Genomic DNA, 18936 nt, shown 5'->3' on the forward strand with positions numbered 1-18936 from the left:
TCTCATTTTGTACAAATAATGTTTTTTTTACATTAGTAAAATATTCTTGTTTAAGAGTAAATGAAATACCCCCCTACCCCTCATACATATAGACTTACTTGAGCAATAAAGTAAAGGGGAGAGAAAAAATTTAAAATTAAAAAACATAATAGTAATAATTGTAGGTATGGCCAGGTGGCACAATGGATGGAGCAGCAGCCCTGGAGCCACGAGCACCTGAGCCCACATCTGGCCCTGTACACCCAACAATCACCCAGCCATGTGACATGCAAGCCACCTGAACCCCACTGCCCTGCAAAAACCAAAAAAAAAAAAAAAAAGGAAAAAACGATCCAAAATAAAATAGTAATAATAGTAGGGGTGGCTGGGTGGTGGACAGAGCATTGGCCCTTGAACCAGGAGCACCTGGGTCTAAACCTGGCCTCAGACATCCAAAGATCACCTTGCTATGTGGCCCCAGGCAGGCTACCCAGCCCCATTTGCCCTGCATACCCCCCCCCAAATAATAATAATAATAATAATAATAAAATATGTGCTTGAGTCTTTGTTCCAACACCAACAACTCTGTCATGGATGGATCACATTCTTTATGATAAGTCCATCATAAAAGTTACTTCCATATTTTTCCACTGTTGCCATTGCTGATCACAACTCCCTCCTTTTGTATTTCTCCACTACCATGTACTATATTTTCTCTCTCCTTTCACTCTGACTCTGCTGTAGGGTCGCTGAGTGGCGCAGCAGACAGATCCCTCATTCTGGGGCCAAGAGACCCCGAGCCCCCCATACCACCCCTTAGGCCCAGCATTCACCTGGCCCTATGGTCCCGGACAGGCCATCCAATCCCAGCCCCTTGTAAGAAGTAAAAAAGAAAATGTGTTATCTGACCACTCTCCCCCCATGGTCCATTCTCTCCTCCATCATTCACATCCCCCCCTTCCCCCTGTCCCCCCCCTTCTTACTCCAGATGTCTATACCCCATTGAGTATATATGCTGTTTCCTCTCCTAACGACGAGAGCAAAGTTTCCCTCATTCCCTCTTGCCTTCCCCCCTTTCATATCATTGCAATAGCTCATTGTAATAAAGAAAAATCTTATTATATGAAATATCTTGGCCTATTCCCTCTCTCCTTTTTCTTTCTCCCATTATATTTCCCTTTTTTTCTATTGACTCCATTTCAACTTTGAATTCAGCTTTCTCCTGTGCTTCCACTATAAAAGCTCCCTCTACCTCCTCTGTTAATTGAGAAGGTTCATATGAGTATTATCAGTGTCATGTTTTTTTTTTGTTGTTGTTGTTTTCTGTTTTTTGCAAGGCAAATGGGGTTAAGTGGCTTGCCCAAGGCCACACAGCTAGGTAATTATTAAGTGTCTGAGACTGGATTTGAATCCAGGTACTCCTGACTCCAGGGCCAGTGCTTTATCCACTGTACCACCTAGCCGCCCCCAGTGTCATTTTTCTATGCAGGAATACATGCAGTCCGCCTGCTTCTGTTTCTGCAACTTGGCTGTGCTGGCCATGCTGCTCGCTGTGTGCCCTGAGGGCTAGGCTCCAAGTGCTCGCTGTGGCAGAGGTCCCCCGCTATTCCCCCAAATTTTGCCCGGTGCTTCCCCCGGGGAGTAGCTGAGGAGACTCCCCCACTGTTGTGAGCCGTGGCTCCCAGTGCCCTGGGGCTGTGCAGCTCTGGGAGGCTGAAGCTCTTTGGCTCTGGCGGGCCACCCCTCTGGCAGGCCGCCCCTCCGACCCCGGGGAGCAGAGCCTTTCTGCTCTTTTCCTTGAGTAGGAGAACTGCCTCTCTGGGTCCCTTTGTGGGTTCTGTCTCTCGAAAATTTAGTTAGAGTCCTTAGCTTATGAGTTTTATGAGAGAGTGACTAAGACACAATCCTTTCTCGTCATCATCTTGGCTCCACCCCCACCCCTAGACATGTTAGACTCAGAATGTGCAAACCTTAAGTTATTATCTTTCCCCCAAATCATTCCCTCTTGTTTACTTCCCTCTTCCTGTCAAGAATATCACCATCCTCCTAGTCCACCAGGCTCACTGTCTAGGTGTCATGTTTTATCATTTACTTTCTCTCTCCCTCGACATATTCAATCTGCTTCTGATGCTTATTAGTTTTCCTTTTGTAGCAGCTCTCATTTGTGTCCTTTGTCTCTTCTGAGACTGCTTCTTACATCTGGTCATCCCTGAGGCCAGTATTCTCCCTGGCTGACTCCCATGGCCAGAATGCTTTCCCTTTCCATCTGTGCCTCCCAGCTTGTCTCAGCTGAAGTCATGTGCCTGGCCAGAGAGAAGACAAGGCATTTTCTGGGACCCTGGTGACCTCTCAGACCTCTTCAAGATAGCAGTCGTGTGCCAGACATAAAGCAATTTCAGCTCTCTTCATAGCCTCAGACACCAGGAATCCCAACAATCTCTAAGACCCAGTGTGGTCACTCACTCAGCTCCTCCCTCCCTGTCTCAGCCCACCGCTCAGCTCAATCAGAACTCAACTTCTGAAAGGCAGCCACTTGTTCTGGTTGGTGCAGCAGCATCTATGGGCCATAGCAGAGCTTGTCCAGACCCCTGAGGAACAGAAGAACCTGGGTGGAGACCTTTGGCTGTGGCTGTACCCTAAACCACTGAGCCCCCATCAGCAGAGGGACTGGCTGACAGATCAGGAGGAGGCTGAAATGACCCATGATTAAATTTGCAAAGGAAAAAAAATGAATTAGCACCTGATGAGAAAGAAGGCCTTGTAGATCTGGGACCATAGCAGGAAATTTCTGAATGATTTAAAATAAAAATAAGGAATTGTGAAAGAAGAATATTTAATCTTCACAACAGAAATGATTGACAGAACTGGTGAGAAGTTTCACCAAAGAAACTCTCTCTGTCTCTGTTTCTCTCTGTTTTTCTATTCTCTTACCCACTTTTCCAAAACTATCAATAATACTTTTTTTCAGGCCTTAGAATATATCCTTTTCAACCCTATATCTATTAAGTCTCAACGGCACAAACAAATAGACAGCCATATAGTTAAGGTGATAGACATTAACTATTTCTGATTTTTATTTAGATTTAAAATTTTTCAAACGCGACCTTTTGGCCTTTTAATGGGTAAAATTCTATTAAGTGAAAAAAGTTTAAAGATAATTTGTGGAAGAATTTGGAAACTTTTGCCTCTCTTGTTTGTTGACTATGACCATTTGTTTCCTCCTGTTGCTACACTTTTTTTTTTTTGCAGAATGACTATGTAGTGGAAACAAGTTTGGTTGGAACTGTGATGAATGGTTTATCTCATCTGCATGGATGCAGAAGTCAAGAAGAATTTATTATTGGCTTGATAAGGGGACTTGGTGGAAATCTTAACATGAAATCAAGACTAGAACTCACTAAAGAGGTAATGATGACTTGACTTAGACTCCCCTTAGACTATTTGTCTTGCCATTCGTTATTCCTTTTTAACGTTCATATCAGGGAACAGAGTCTGTGAAGAAACTTTGAAAGTTATTGAGTAGTAAAGTAATAATAAGGTAAACATGTAATGAGAAGGTAGCAGTATGAATAATTATTTATAGAGGAAGAAAACTGGAAGAAGGATGATAGGTTAGCATAATTTTATAATAATCCATATCTTCTCCAGTTATGAAAACATAGACTGCTATGGTTATAATTTTAGTTGAAAGCAGAAAATAAATAGGAAAACTATTTCAGAGGTAGAATTGATAAGTCTGGGCTACTAATTACATATGGAGGTAAAGAAAAGGATAGAATTACCTTAAGTCATCAGGTTATTATTAAGATTATATATTTGACACACAATTTATTTTAATTAGAACAGTCATTTAGTATTTTCCCTGAGTAAATACTCTTGTTTAGAGTTAGATAGTAGTATTTTTTTGTTACTATTTAAGATAATTCTCTGCTGCTTTCTGCATGAAAATATCGCAATTTTTTTTTTTCCCCCTCTCAAGATTTTTAGCTGGGCTCGAGAGTCACCACCAGATCCTCATAAACCAATGGACACATATTATGACGTATCTAGAGAACGTTTAACATCTTATTCATTGAAGAAACCAGAAAATCTGACTGCTGATGATTTCAGTAATAGCCAAACACTCCCAGTCATTCAGACTCCAGACATGCAGAGAGGCCTAGATTATTTCAAACCTTGGTTAAGCTCTGATACTAAGCAGCCTTTTATTCTTGTGGGACCAGAAGGATGTGGAAAAGGGTAAGAACTGAATAATGTGGACTGTGATATATTTTTGTGAACTTTTATCAGTAGTTCACAATATTTACTTATATATTTTAAGAATTTCTGTTATGATTCTTTTGAATAAATTATTGTAGTCTGGTGAAAGTCCTTTGACATTTTAGCCATTCAGAAAAGAAAAGTGATTTGGAGAATAGATCCTTTTCATTTTCTGTAACTGAATTTTCTTTTTGCTAAATGACAAAAACTTGTTAATGATTAATTTTTAGATTTCTGGAAAGATTTTAGTTCAATAATGCAGTATTTTCATTTATGAAATGTAAATGTTTCAGTGATGCTCTAGTTACTAATTATTTTATAAAATAATGGAACTAGGAATTATCAGATGGACATTTAAAATGGGATTATAAACTTTAAAAATTAATATTTACTTATTTTCTCAAATATTTTTCATTTCCTCTATGTATTTGTATTTTTGTTCTTGTTGCTCAGTAAAACTCAGTCTTGTCCAACACTTTATGATCCCTTTTGGAGTTCTCTTGGAAAAATTACAAGAGTTATTTGTCATTTCCTTTTCCAGCTAAACTTATAACATATATATGTGTGTGTGCACATGTGTAATTTTTAAGTATATATTTAAACACACAGATACTTTCATAATGCATACACACACTTATATATTGTCCATATGTATATAGCTCTCTCTATATAGGTACATATTTTAACAGTTCTTTTCATGTTTCATTTTTTTTTGTTTTATTTTTTCTGTACAGATTGTCCTTATGTGCTCTTGAGATGATCTGCTTTTTTTAGGATTTTGCAAGGCAAATGGAGTTAAGTGGCTTGCTCAAGGCCACACAGCTAGGTATTTATTAAGTGTTTGAGGCTGGATTTGAACTCAGCTACTCCTGACTCCAGGGCCAGTGCTCTATCCACTGCGCCACCTAGCCACCCCTGAGATGATCTGCTTTTAATTGTGTCTTTTGACTTTCTGAAAAATTATTTTTATCTATTAATTTTTATTCAATAAAGTAATATTCCTAATTTTTCTGCCATCTTTTTCTATAATATTTTAAAAAATATTTTATTTTTAAATCAGGCCTTCCTTTGTAGGTTCTTTTGATTTCTTTATTGTAGTGAACAAATGACATCATTAGGAATTGATATTTGTGTTAATGTCTATTCTTTTATTCTTGTCTTATTTTTTGTGGTATCAGCAGCTTATTTAAATAGGTCAGTTAAGACTCACCTCAACTTTAGACTATTCTCATTTTTTTCTTGCAATTTGATATTGATCTTGATCAGTGCCCTAACAAATCACTGGTTAGGACTGTATAAAGTTGGGACAGAAATGATTTCTTTACTAGCAACTACTTGCTTCTTATCTGTTAGAATTTAATGAATTTCATTTTTCAGATAGTATTTGATATTCACCACATTGAATACAGGCTAAATTGTCTTTCAGAGATTAGACTCATTCTTTTGCTAGGATTATGTTTGAAACTTTGCTATCTTATTAGAACCAGTCATGTTCTATTGGCATAACCTTCAAAACACCTTGAAAAGCTCCTTTCTGGGATTATACATCGGAGTGGGACTGGGAAAAGAATACGGATTTCTTATTTTATTTAAATGGAATTATATTTTAATGTTTTCAAAATTTCATATCAATCATTTTTCAGAATGCTACTTCGATATGCCTTTTCCCAACTCCGTTCCACTCAAATTGCTACAGTTCATTGCAGTGCCCAGACTACCTCTAGACATCTCCTGCAGAAACTGAGTCAAACTTGCATGGTAATCAGTACCAATACTGGTAGAGTATACAGACCAAAAGACTGTGAAAGACTGGTCCTATACTTAAAAGACATCAACCTACCTAAGCTGGATAAATGGGGAACTAGCACTCTTGTAGCTTTCCTACAGCAGGTAAGTTCATTTCTTCTGTTTTAATATTAGAATAATTTAATATTATTTAATATTTAATATTAGAAAAGCATGTTTAAATATTCTGGAAATATCTGTTTTTTAAATTTACTTCTAGGAAATAATATTCTGATCTGTTACAGTATCTTCAGTTATTAGTTATTAGAATAAAAAGTAAAGAGTTTGAAGGTTCTGTGATCAATATGTCTGTGATGGTTAATTGAGTCATCTTCTGTCTCAAATATTACACAGTCCTTTGTCACTGAATGGGTGTAGCCCACAAACCTGGGAAAGACCTTAATTTAGAAAGGCCAAGGTGAAAGTCACCCACTGCTTCTTGGAACATCAGCAGTGTCTTGATCTTTGTCTTACCACAGGAATTCATTGATTCCAGAGGGAAAAAGGTTACTGAGGATTTTTCCAAACTTTGCTTATTCATATTTAATCTATATGAAAATCAAGACATGTGCAAATCAAGACATCATCCTCATGTGGTCATTGGTTCTCCTCAAGAATGAACAATAAGGACCACATCCTATAAGGAATCACTTTTATTTATTAAGCAGAGGAATAATATGGGCAAAATTGTTCTTTAGGAATACCACTTTGGTCCTCTGTGAAGGTCAGGTTGGAGAAGTCCCTCTCAGCTCTTTGACCCTTGATGATTGTTGTTATTTAGTCAATTGATCGTGTCTGACTTCTTGACTTTGAGGATTATTTTTGAGGACCTTTGAGGATTTACTGACAAATATACTATAATTGTATTTAGGAAAGAGTGACAGTCTTGTGGTTAAAACATTTAAATCCCTAGAGACAATCAGAATTCCAGTCAATATTTTCTACAGAAAAAAAAACAAAACTTCCTAGGGAAATGCTTGTGATCAGTACAGAAGTAGAATGTTTACAGGTTCTACATTTTTTAGGATAGGACTAATGGGAATTGATGACATGTCTTCCCTAATGGTGAGGATTGGGTTTACAAGGGGGTTGGGTAGTTTGTCATCAGTTATCTCCTTGCCACCTCTCTGAAATGACTATAAGAATATCACAGATCATTGAGTATATACGTAAATTCCAAATGGAATTTAGAATCTAATACAAGATATGGCCAGTTGGAACAAGATATGAAAACCACTGTATGTTATGATTTTTCATATTCATGGTGAAAAGACTTTTCAAACTATATGTTACTAGTGCAATTGTGACTAGCTGTACTTATAGAATATTTTTGTATTATTTAAGAAAACATTTTAAAAGCTAGTTATAGATGTTTCTTGTATTTTAAATTCATTTATTACTTTGTTTTGAAAAAGGTACTGACATATCAAGGATTTTATGATGAAAATCTAGAATGGGTTGGTCTGGAAAACATCCAAGTGGTTGCTTCCATGTCTGCTGGAGGCAGATTAGGAAGGCATAAGCTCACTACCAGATTTACTTCCATTGTTCGTCTTTGTGCAATTGAGTAAGTTTGTTTATTTTTTAAGTATATTTGAATTTTTAGAAAAGTTTTAAAACGTGGAATTCCCTTTAAGGTAATATTATGATAGCAACCGTTGGGTGAAGATAGAAAAAAGTATAATTCAAAGCCCATATTATAAGCCAGGCAGTGTGTATTGTGGATCAAAATTATCGTTTTGCTCTCTTTTGATTTCTTATTTATTTTCAGAAATGACTCAGATAGGAATTGAGAACAAAAAATATTTATTGAAACTAATGTTTATTTATTAGAAGCACTTAGAGAATCAGAGCAAAGGTTCTTCCCCACTCATTAAACTCCTAGCATCTGCCTGGGTGATTGTTTCTGAATTAAATCAGTTGATGAATCAGCAATCATTTTTAAGCACTTGCTTTGTGCCAGGCATTGTTCTACTCACTCTGGATACAAATTTGTAGATTTTTATGGTATATTGAAAAGACTTCTGGACTTGTAATCAGAAGATACTGGCCTGGGAAGTTGATCCTGGCTGCAACTGAAGTGACCCAGGAAAGCCACTGCACTTGTTCAGTGTATCAGCAACCTCATCTGTAAAATGGGGAATAATTAGGCTGATATTTGCTTCTTAACCAGGTTTAGGATGAGGTAAGGGCTAGGGGAATGTAAATGCTTATGATCATCAATAATTACACTATTATTACTATTTCATACAATAAAGATAAAATCATTCATTTGAATTTTGGAACCATAAAGAAACTCACCACTGCATATCAAATGCTCTTCCTAAGTACCCTTTGATTTCTTGGAATTTTGTTAAGATAAATCATGGCAATTGACATTTTATATGAAATTTTTATAGTTTGTAGAATGAATTCTTCCTAACTTCTCTGTGAGGTGGGAAATAGAGGTATTATTATGTCCCTTTTATTGAGATCAGGCTCAGAGAGATTTGATGATTTGCCTCATAAAGCTATCAGTTTCAGGAGATTGGAAGCCATGTGTTCCTAATAAAAGTGCAGTGTTTTTTTCCCCCCACTTTACTATGTAGTTTTTAAAAACAAAATGTTGGTAGTCTTGAAACTTTATTAAACTTATTAGATCATTTTTAGGAGTGATTGAATAGATTTCCCTTGTATTTTTCAGTAAATAAAAGAACATATTTCTAAATTATTTTATATTTATTTACATATTTAAAGCTATAATAATCAATTAATCAACAGATTTATTAAATTCCTGCTTTGTGCCAGGCATTTTGCAAAGCATTGGTATTTTAAGTTTAAAGAATGACGCATCTTTACTTACAAGAAGATAATATTTTGATGGGGAACACAAGAAGTATAAATGATTATGTAGATAGCTTATGTATATATATATGTGCATGCACACAAAGTTGTTAAATACAAATTAATTTAGGAGGGAGGGCGCTAGTGGATAGGGAAATGAAGAAGATTTATGGAGAAGGCAGTACTTTCTCAACCACTAAAGTCTAGGAAGATCTGGACTGTAGCAGTTGAGAAAGTATATCCCATCATGGAAGATGACAGTGAAAAGGCATGGAGATGAAGACAGAGGGTCCTTTGAGGAAAAGAGAGAGATGACCTCTTTGTAACTGAGTGTGTGTTTGTGTGTGTGTGTGTGTGTGATTATGTGAACGTGTGAATGTGTGAGTGCATGTGTGTATGAGTGTATATGAAGCATGAGTGTGACTGTGTGAGTGAATGTGTGTATGTGTCTGTGTGTAAGACTGTGAGTATGTATTTGTATGTGTGTGATTGATTATGTGAGCATGTGAATGTGTGAGTGCATGGGTATGTGAGTGTGTGTATGAGTCAGTGTGTGAGTGTGTGTGAGCATGAGACTATGTGTGAAGGAGTGTATGTGAGTGTATAGTGTATGTGTGTGGGTATGTGTGGGTGGATGAGAAAGAGTGTGTGTATATGTGTGTGGGAGATAAATGTTCATTGAGGAGGAAAGATTGATTTGAACTAGGCTGTGGAGGGCTAAAGAGAGTCGATATTTTATCCTGGAGGCAATGGGAATCTTCTGCGGTTAATGGAGTCAGACTTCCAGGATGTTACTTTACCAGCATTGGGTGGGTTGGACAGACGTGAGGAAAGACTTGAGCAGGGAGCTCAGTTAGGAGACTATTCAGATAATTTAGGTGAGATGTCTGAATCGAAGTAGAAGCAGATACTTGGCTACTTGATTAGATACAGAATTGAGGAAGAATGAAGGGTGCAGGTTTATGCTGAGGTTACTTGAGTGACTTAATGATGATATTTTTTTCACAGAACAGACATTTAAAAAAGGCAATCCTTCTGTTTCTCTTTTTTTCTGTGTATGTATATGTGTACAATACTTACACTCATGTATATAAGCTAGTATAATGAGTGATAAATATATTTTAGGCAACTTGGATATATATGTACAGTGTACAGAATAAAATTTTAGCTTAAATAAACCATTCTTGGGGCAGCTAGGTAGTGCAGTGGATAGAGCACTGGCCCTGAGTTCAATTCTGGCCTCAGACACTTAATAATTACCTAGCTGTGTGGCCCTGGACAAGCCACTTAACCCCATTGCCTTGCAGAAAACAAAAAATAAAAAACAAACATTCTTTGTACAAGGAAAAAAAGTTAAACTAAAATGACTCAAAGTGTATTGTATCCAGAAAATTGGGGTACTGGGAGGGGAGAGAGGGATAGAACAAGCGGATATTTAGTGCCTACTTTGTGCTAGGTGCTTTACAGTTTTATCTCATTTGAGCCTCACGACTCTAGGAGGGAAGTGCTGTTATTATCCTCATTTTACAGAGGAGGAACCTGGTGCAAATGGAGGTTAAACATGACTTACCAAGGGTCACTCATGTTTTAAGTGTTGGGGGTTGGATTTGAATTCGGGTCTTCCTGATTCCAGCTCCAGGGTAGCCTTTAGGGCAGCTCATTGCTTTATTTCTTAGGCTATTGTTTCAGGCAGAGCTGCCTTAGACATTTTGCCAGTTAGTCCACAAGCATTAATTAAGTAGTTCCTCATGTGCCAGTCACTGTAAAAAAAAAAAAAAGAAAAGAAAAGAGAAAAATCCTTAATAAAGAAGCAGAAAGATTGTTCTTTTTCCCAAGGGTTAGATAAAAAGTGGTCTTGGTGGAAGGGGAAGATCAAGGGGGAAAGTTGTTGAGAAAGGCCAGAGAGTCTGGGGAGGAAGGAAGCCATGCCTGGGGGGTGCTCTTTAAAATGGAGCTCCTGGGGTACTCAGCGATTTAGAAGGAGAGGCCCAGGACCTGAGCAGGTGAAGAGGCTGCGGCTTCAGGTTGGATAAAGTTTAGAGTGCAGTGGAGCTGCGGAGATGAATGAAGATCAGTTTCTTAACCTATTAGTGACTTGAATTCCATTGTTTAGAAGATAGTCAGAAACTCTCATTTCATGTCAAAATTTAATCTTATGTCATCATGATTCTTCATCTTTTTTCATTAATAAGCAAGCTATAGTTCTTTTGTCAGTTTGATATTTTGAATAAGATGAATTAATGACATTTTGTTTAACTTCTGCATTTTATGAATACTTTCATGTTTTATTGACAGCTCATTAATATCTACTATTTTATTGCTCTTCAATTTATGCTTAGTGGTTTCCTAAGGTATTATTTATACTAAAATATCATTTCATTATAAATGTTCATGCTCATATAAGTAATGACTATATTCTGATAATTAAACTTGTGGTATATATGGTATTTTTCTCATGTTTTTAAATTTCAGAATATTTCAAAAATTTCTCACAGTAATGGTAGTTATTCTCTTTTAATTTTTCTCTTCTATTATTATTTTCTTAAAACAGGATAGTTATCTTATATTAAAATATTATTATATTTTAAAGTTCCTTATTCCATCTTTTCCTCTATTTTTAATATAAAGGAAACCTGAAATTTATAATGTTTATTTAATTCTTTTAGTTACCCAGAAAGAGATCAATTACAAACAATTTATGGAGCATATCTGGAACCAGTTCTACACAAAAATCTAAAGAACCATTCAATCTGGGGTTCTTCATCAAAAATTTCTCTCTTAGCAGGATCTATGGTACAAGTATATGAACAGGTATATAAGCACTTATTCTTTTATTGGAACTGTCTCTGGTGGCTTTGTTTTCTTTAAATTTATGAGTAGAATATATGATAGATTAAATATATTTTAGAGTAAATATGGACTCATCAAATACCTTGACTTCTGGTACATATAGGTAGTTGTTGTTAAAATTTCTCATTAATAAAAAGGGATAATACAGTAGCGTGTATCAGTAGCTAATACTGCTTTAAATAGAATTTACAACATATAATTTACAACTATCATTAGTGATAATTTTCCTAAAATCTTTTTTGTTCTGATCACACATTGTACATTTTAAACTTTCTAAGAGGTTATTATATGGCTAGGTACAGTGGGATACAGTGCTGGAACTGGAGGGAGGAAAATTCATCTTGAGTTCAAATCTGGCCTCACATAGTTAGTAGTCTTGTGAACTTGGGCAAATCACTTAAACCTGTTTACCTCTGTCTCCTTATCTGTAATATGAGTTGTAAAAGGAAGTGGCAAGCCACTCTAGTATCTTTGCCAAGAAAATACCAAATGGGGTCAAGGGAAATTGGACACACTTAAAGCAACTGAACAAAAACAACATGTCATGAAGAAGGGGATAGCAATTGATATATAAGAAATGTAACCCTAGCAGGCATTAATTAATTTTTGAACATTGATCTAGATAAATTTAAATCGCTGATATGGCAGATCTACTTAATTTTCTGCTTTTGCATGATGTTTTTAATCAGACAGTTTTCTTATAATTACATGAGTGATAAAGAACAAAATGTGCACAGAGAATAATGTCCTAAACATAAAAGAGGGAGTTAGCTTTTATTTTCTATTGGCTTCTTTATCAGTAGACCATTGTTTTTCTTAAATTTTCATCCTCCTGTAACTTCTGAACTTCTACTTTCAAGTTTTTATATTCTTCCATTACTTACCTAGTTTCCTAACTTTGATATCACAGTCAAAGGCACTACCACCTTCCCAGTCACTTAGGCTCACAACCTAGGTAAAAGCCTTGAGTCCTCATTCACTCTCACCTTGAATATCCAGTTTTTTGTCAAGTTCTGTTGTTTCTATCTTTGTAAGTTCATATGCACATGCCTATGCACACACACCTATACAAACACACACACACACACACACACACACACACACACAAAGTGCTCCTTTCTCCCCTCTGACACTTCATCTTGGCACAGGTCTTTGTCTCCTCTCTTCATGCTTGGAATATTGCATTAACCTGCTGGGTCCTCTCTCTACCTCAAGTCTCTCCTCTCTCTAATCCTTTCTCCATTCAGTGGTCATAATATTTCCTAAAATGCATATTTGATCATTTCACATATAATATTCAATAAACCCCAGTGACTTCCTATTGCCAACAAGATCAGATTTTTTTTTTTTGCAAAGCAATGAGGATAAGCAACTTTACCCAAGGTCACACAGCTAAGTATTAAGTATCTGGGATCAGATTTGAACTCAGGTCCTTCTGACTCCAGGGCCAGTGCTCTGTCCACTGTGCCACTGTGCCACTATGCCCCACCTTAGACAACTTTTCCTCCTCAGGTCTAATTCTTAGCTTCCCAGGTTTAATTTTGGTTATAGTCCAGTTTTACCTTTCAAAAAAAAGTCTTTTCCAGTCCTTTTTTATCTTTATCCCTTTCCTCTGAGATTATACCTAGTGTATTCTGTAAAACTTGTGTATATATAACTATTTGCATATTGTCTTTTGGACTATGAACCTCTTGAGCAAGGATTACTCCTTGGGTACTAAGAAAGACCACACATAGTCCCTGCTCTCAATAAACTCACAATCTAAAAGGCAATATACCAACAATTTAAGTGCCTTAGTAGGCACTTAATAAAAGCTTGTTGATTGATTGACTGACTGGTAGTATCATCCAAAGAATTTATATATTGAGACAAAGTTGATGCTGATTTTGCTGCCATTCTGGAAATAATTTTATTTCTTTCTATATAACAAGAATTATCAGTTCACAATAGTAATTAATGTACTTACGTAAATGCTGAATTCACAAAATCTCTGGTTTTGCTTTCATAAATGAGGTGTCAGAGCAAATAGATTTAAGCATAATTTTTTCTGTGTTTCTTTTCTTATTTCTATTATAATGAAAAGACTAAGGCATCACATGTATATTAATTCATGTCCTTACATCAATAATTCCACTGTAACTCCACTATTGTCACATAGTACTGGTGGAGTTCAATGGTCTTCAAGAAGGACTTAAGATTTGCTTCTTTGGAAAGTGAAATAGGAAAAAAATTAAATAGGAATAAAAGTATTGTAGCAAGAGCCCAATTAAAGTTGTAGAACCTAAAGATACAATGTTTTTAGATGCTTGTGAGATTTCTTCTAGTGTCATTTAGAAGCCCTCAAGGATAGGAGAGCTGAGGGGTGAGAATAATCCAGAGTTGACATCTGTCATGGAATGACAGGGGATAGAGTTGTTGGAATATATGGGCTGAGGAGAGTGTAAAAGTTGAAATAGAAGTAAGATAGAAAAAGAGAAAAAATGAAATCTGGAGGCAAAATGTCCTGACAAAAGTAAGAAAATGTTGATGGATGAAGGGATTGAATATTTTAGTAAGGTTGAAGAATAAGTATAGGAGCTGTGAGTCTTAGGGACTTTTGGCTTTTTATTTTCTAATCATGTAGAATAGTGCCTAGCACGTAGTAAGCACTATGTAAATTTAACTATTATTATTATTATTATTATTAGTAGTAGTAGTAGTAGTAGTAGTAATAGCAGTAGTGGTAGTGGTGATAGTGGTAGAAATCAGTAGTGTAGTAGTAGTAGTAGTAGTAGTAGTAGTAGTAGTTGTTAATAGTTAGGAGTAGTTAGTAGTAGTAGTAGTAGTAGTAGTAGTAGTAGTAGTAGTAGTAGTAGTAGTAGTAGTAGTAGTAGTAGTAGTAATAGTAGGCAGCTAGGTGGCATGGTAGATAGAACATCTACCCTGGAGCCAGGAGGATCTGAGTTCAAATCCAGCCTCAGACACTTAATACTCACTTAGCTGTGTGACCTTGGGCAAGTTTCTTAACCCTATAACCTTGCAACCCCCCCTCCCCAAATGTAATGGTAGTAAAGTAGTATAATAGTAGCAACAGCATCAGGGACACTTAAAAATTTTTGATTATTTGCATAATAGCTAATAATAATAGCAGACATTTATAAGTTGCTTAGAGACACACCCACAATACTTATATTTGTGTATGTGTATTTATATGTGTACACATACACATTTTCACCATGCACACTTTATTCTATTTAATAAAAGATGAGAATTTAATAACATTGAAGGAGAAAGATAGGTTAGGAATATAGTTTTTTAAGGATCTTAAAACTCATGTTGAGGAATTGAATTTGTCTTTAAAGTCAGAATAAACCAATTTAGGTTTTTGGGTAGAGAAATAGCCTGATTAAGATGGTATTTATGAGAGACTTCCAGGGCAGAGGCAATGGTAGCTTGAAGTCAGGAAGCTCCTGGGACTTTTTCCCAAAAGAACTTTAAATGAAGCTATGCAAACCTTAAAGATGCAGATCCCATCAAAAAAAGAGCGGAACAATTCGTCAACTCTAGAAATCATGGAGGATCTTCAGTAAAGAGTACAGGCAAGTATAGCCCAACATAGACTGGAGAGCAGGAAAACCAACAGGGGCTCTTAGCCACAATGCAGCTCAAGTCTCACCTCAACAAGCCAGTGTGATAGCAGACCAGTGGGGAGGGTTCCAACCCAGCTGGAAGACAAAAGTCTGGGTCCTGGAAATGCTGGTACAACACGGGACTGCATAGGCAAAGCCTTGGCTAACAATGAACCAGGGACCAGATACTGACCCCAGCATAAAAGCCCAGAACTGTTCTTCCTATGCCCCAGGAGCACAGCTCAACTATCAAAATGAGCAAAAACCAAGAAGAGTTCTAACTATAGAAAGCTACTATTCTTATAGAGATGACAAAAATGCCATCTAAGAAGAAAGCAGTGATAAATTACCTACATGTGAAGCCTCAAAGGAGTTTATGAATTGGCCTCAAATCTAAAACTTCTTGGGGGAACTCAGAAAAGATTTTAAAAACCAAAAAAGAGGAAGGAGAAAAATGGAGGGAAAAAAACAAGCCATGCAAGAAAATTGTGAAAAATTGACTGTAGAAATTAATTCCTTTAAAAAGTAAAAATGACCTAATGGTAAAAGAATGTAGCTCATCAAAAAAATAAAATCAACCACCTGGAAAAGAAAACCAACTCATTTAAAAGTAAAATTAACCAACTGCCAAAAAGAAACACAAAAGCTAACTGAAGAAAATAAAACCCTAAAAATTAGAAGAATGGAAACCAGTGGATTGATGAGACACCAAGATTCCAGCAAAAAAATTCAAGACTGAAAAAATAGAAGAAGATATAGTAGTAGTAATAGCAGTAGTGGTAGTGGTGATAGTGGTAGGAATTAGTAGTGTAGTAGTAGCAATAGTAGTAGTAATAATAGTAGTTAATAGTTAGTAGTTAGTAGTAGTTAGTAGTAGTTAGTAGTAGTTAGTAGTTAGTAGTAAAATAAATCCAGGAGAGATAATTTATAAATTCCTAGTCTACCTGAAAACTTTGATCAAAAAAAGAGCCTGGAAAATATCTTTAAGGAAATTATCATGGAAAATTGTCTTATATCCAAGAACAGGAAGACAAAACACTCATTGAAATAATCCATCAATCACCTTCAGAAAGAGATCCCGGAATACAAACTCTAAGGATTATTGGAGCTATATTTGAGAATTCTCAGTTAAAGGAGAAAATATAGCAGGCAGTCAAAAAATTTAAATATCAAGGAATCACAATCAGAATTACACAGGAATTGTCCCCTTCAACATTAAAGGATCAAAGTGCTTGGAATATGTTATTCTGAAGGGCAAAAGACCTTGGAATAAGCCAAGAATCAACTGCCTTGCAAAATTCAGTATATTCAGGGGAAAATAGGATTTTATATGAAGTAGAAAAATTTCAAAATTTTCTAATAAAAAGACCAGAACTAAACAGAAAATTTGATCTTGAAATACAAGACTAAAGAGATTCATAAAAAGGTAAACTGAAAGGAGAAAAAAAATACTTGTCAATATAATTAACTTGATACATCTGTAAAAGGGAAGATAAAATTTGTAATTCTTGAGATTTGTGTTTTTCTTTGGATACTTAAAAGAAACATGCCCATAGAGAAGGTATGGGTATAGATGACTCTGAAAGTGTTGAGAATTTAGCCAATATTTTAGATAAAGAGGGATGAATATATGATTGTATTAGAGGGTACAAAGTAATGTTGCTTACAAGGGTTACATTTTTATTAAGGCAGAGGGAGGGAATGTACTTAGAGGGGCTGGCTATAAATAGATTATGAGGTGATTTTACTTTCCTTGATACTTTAGTTTATGAAGATTTTATTTCTATACTGTCTATTCAAAAAAGAGTTAATTGATTATAATTTGATGTTATTTATGACTGGAGAAGTGTATCTCTAATGGGATAGAAAAGGGTGCGTCTTCAGATGAGGTTGTGGGTATGAATTGATTATGAGGCAGTGTTGCTTACATATCAATCAATCAACCCTTGAGAATTGTACTTATACCAGGACAGCTAAAAGGAGTATGTTATTTCAACAGAGGGGCTGTGGGTAAAAACATGAAAGGAGGAATTATACTAGAAGACTAGGAATTAGAGCATCAATGACACTATGTGAAGAGAAGAGAGGGTGTGAACATAGAGTAAATCCTATTCTTAACAGATTTGGTTCAGAGAAGGAATAATATGTATTACCAGTTGGGTTTAAAATTCTACCTTACAGGGAAGGTAGGGGGGGGGGAAGGGGAAGAAGGGAAAGACAGGACTGATAAAAGGGAAGGTGAAAGTAAAAGTACAAATAAAGCTAAAGTTAGATTTAAAAAGAAAAGTTAAAGGGGAAAGCGAGCATAACATTAGTGAGAAGGAATAGGGGGAAGGAAAGAGGGAAGTATAACCTGGGGTGGATAACATGGAGAGAAATATAGAGTTAGGGATGAACTCTCCTATAAAATGGAAGCAGATTTCAGAATGGATTAAAAACAAGAATCCTATAATGGGTGTTTACAAGAAACACATTTGAAGCAGAGAGATAGGCTCAGGGGTAAAAGACTAGAGTAAAATGCATTATGCTTCAGTGGAAGTAAAAATATCAGGGGTAGGAATCCTGATCTCAGACAAAGCAAAAGCAGAAATAGATCTCATTAAAGTCAGGGATAAAGAAGGAACCCTACATCTTCTTAAAAAAGATATATTTGGTGGTGAAGTTATTTATATCATTATTAAACATTTATACACAAAGAAATAATAGTATTCAAATTCTTAGAAGAAAAGCTGAATGACAGCATGGACAGCAAATGGGGGAGCCTCAACTTCCCTCTCTCAGGACTAGTTAAATTTAACCACAAAGTAAGGTAAGCAAACAGTAAGTTAAGAGATGAGTAGAATTTTAGAAAACTTAGGGTAGACCTTTGGAAAAAATTGAATGGGATTAGAAAGGAATATACCTTTTTCTTTACAGTACATGGCACCTACAAAAAAATTGATCATTTACTAGAGCATCAAAATCTCACAATCAAATGCAGAAAAGCAGAGATAATAAATGAATTATTTTTGAGATCATGGTGCAGTAAAAATTACTTAATAAAGGGCCATGGAGGGATGAACTAAAAGTTAATTGGAAATTAAGTTATTTAATTTTAAAGAAGTGTATTAAGCAACACATTAAAGAAATAATCAATAATTTCATCCAAGACAATGACAATGAGACATGATACCAAAATTTATGTGATGCAACCAAAGCCTTTTTCAGGGAAAATTTTATATCTCTAAATACTTATCTGAATAAAATAGAGAAAGAGGAGATTAATGAATTGGGCATGCAATTTAAAAAAAGAACAAATTAAAAATTCCCAATTAAATAGAAAATTAGAAATTCTAAAACAAAGGAGAATTTAATAAAATTGCATTAATAGATAAACCCAAGAGGTGGCCTAACTGTACCATGTCCAAAACTATACTATAAAGCAGCAGTTAAACAAATCAAAAATGCCTGTATATGATAAAAAAATAATGGCTCAGCAATTTAGAGAAGGTACAAAAGAAACAGTAATAAATGACTCTGTTAATCTGATTTTTTGATAAATCCAAAGTAGTTTCTGGGAAAGACTCACTGTTTGACAAAAACTCCTGGGAAAATTGGAAACGAGTGTGTCAAAACTAGGCATAGAACTACA

General features: G+C 35.7%; 1 protein-coding gene across 2 annotated transcripts in view; it reads left to right on the plus strand.

Annotated features, from left to right (window-relative positions):
* DYNC2H1 (dynein cytoplasmic 2 heavy chain 1) overlaps positions 1–18936 on the plus strand; it is a 225007-nt gene that overhangs the window by 128769 nt on the left and 77302 nt on the right. For both annotated transcript variants that reach the window (XM_074216567.1, XM_074216568.1), the window contains 5 exons: positions 3229–3384; positions 3959–4218; positions 5883–6129; positions 7440–7591; positions 11514–11658. In XM_074216567.1, coding sequence (XP_074072668.1) covers positions 3229–3384; positions 3959–4218; positions 5883–6129; positions 7440–7591; positions 11514–11658 — 960 coding nt within the window. The remainder of the gene's footprint in view (positions 1–3228; positions 3385–3958; positions 4219–5882; positions 6130–7439; positions 7592–11513; positions 11659–18936) is intronic.

Source organism: Macrotis lagotis, chromosome 1, assembly GCF_037893015.1.
Source record: "Macrotis lagotis isolate mMagLag1 chromosome 1, bilby.v1.9.chrom.fasta, whole genome shotgun sequence".
Taxonomy (NCBI): Eukaryota; Metazoa; Chordata; class Mammalia; order Peramelemorphia; family Peramelidae; genus Macrotis; species Macrotis lagotis.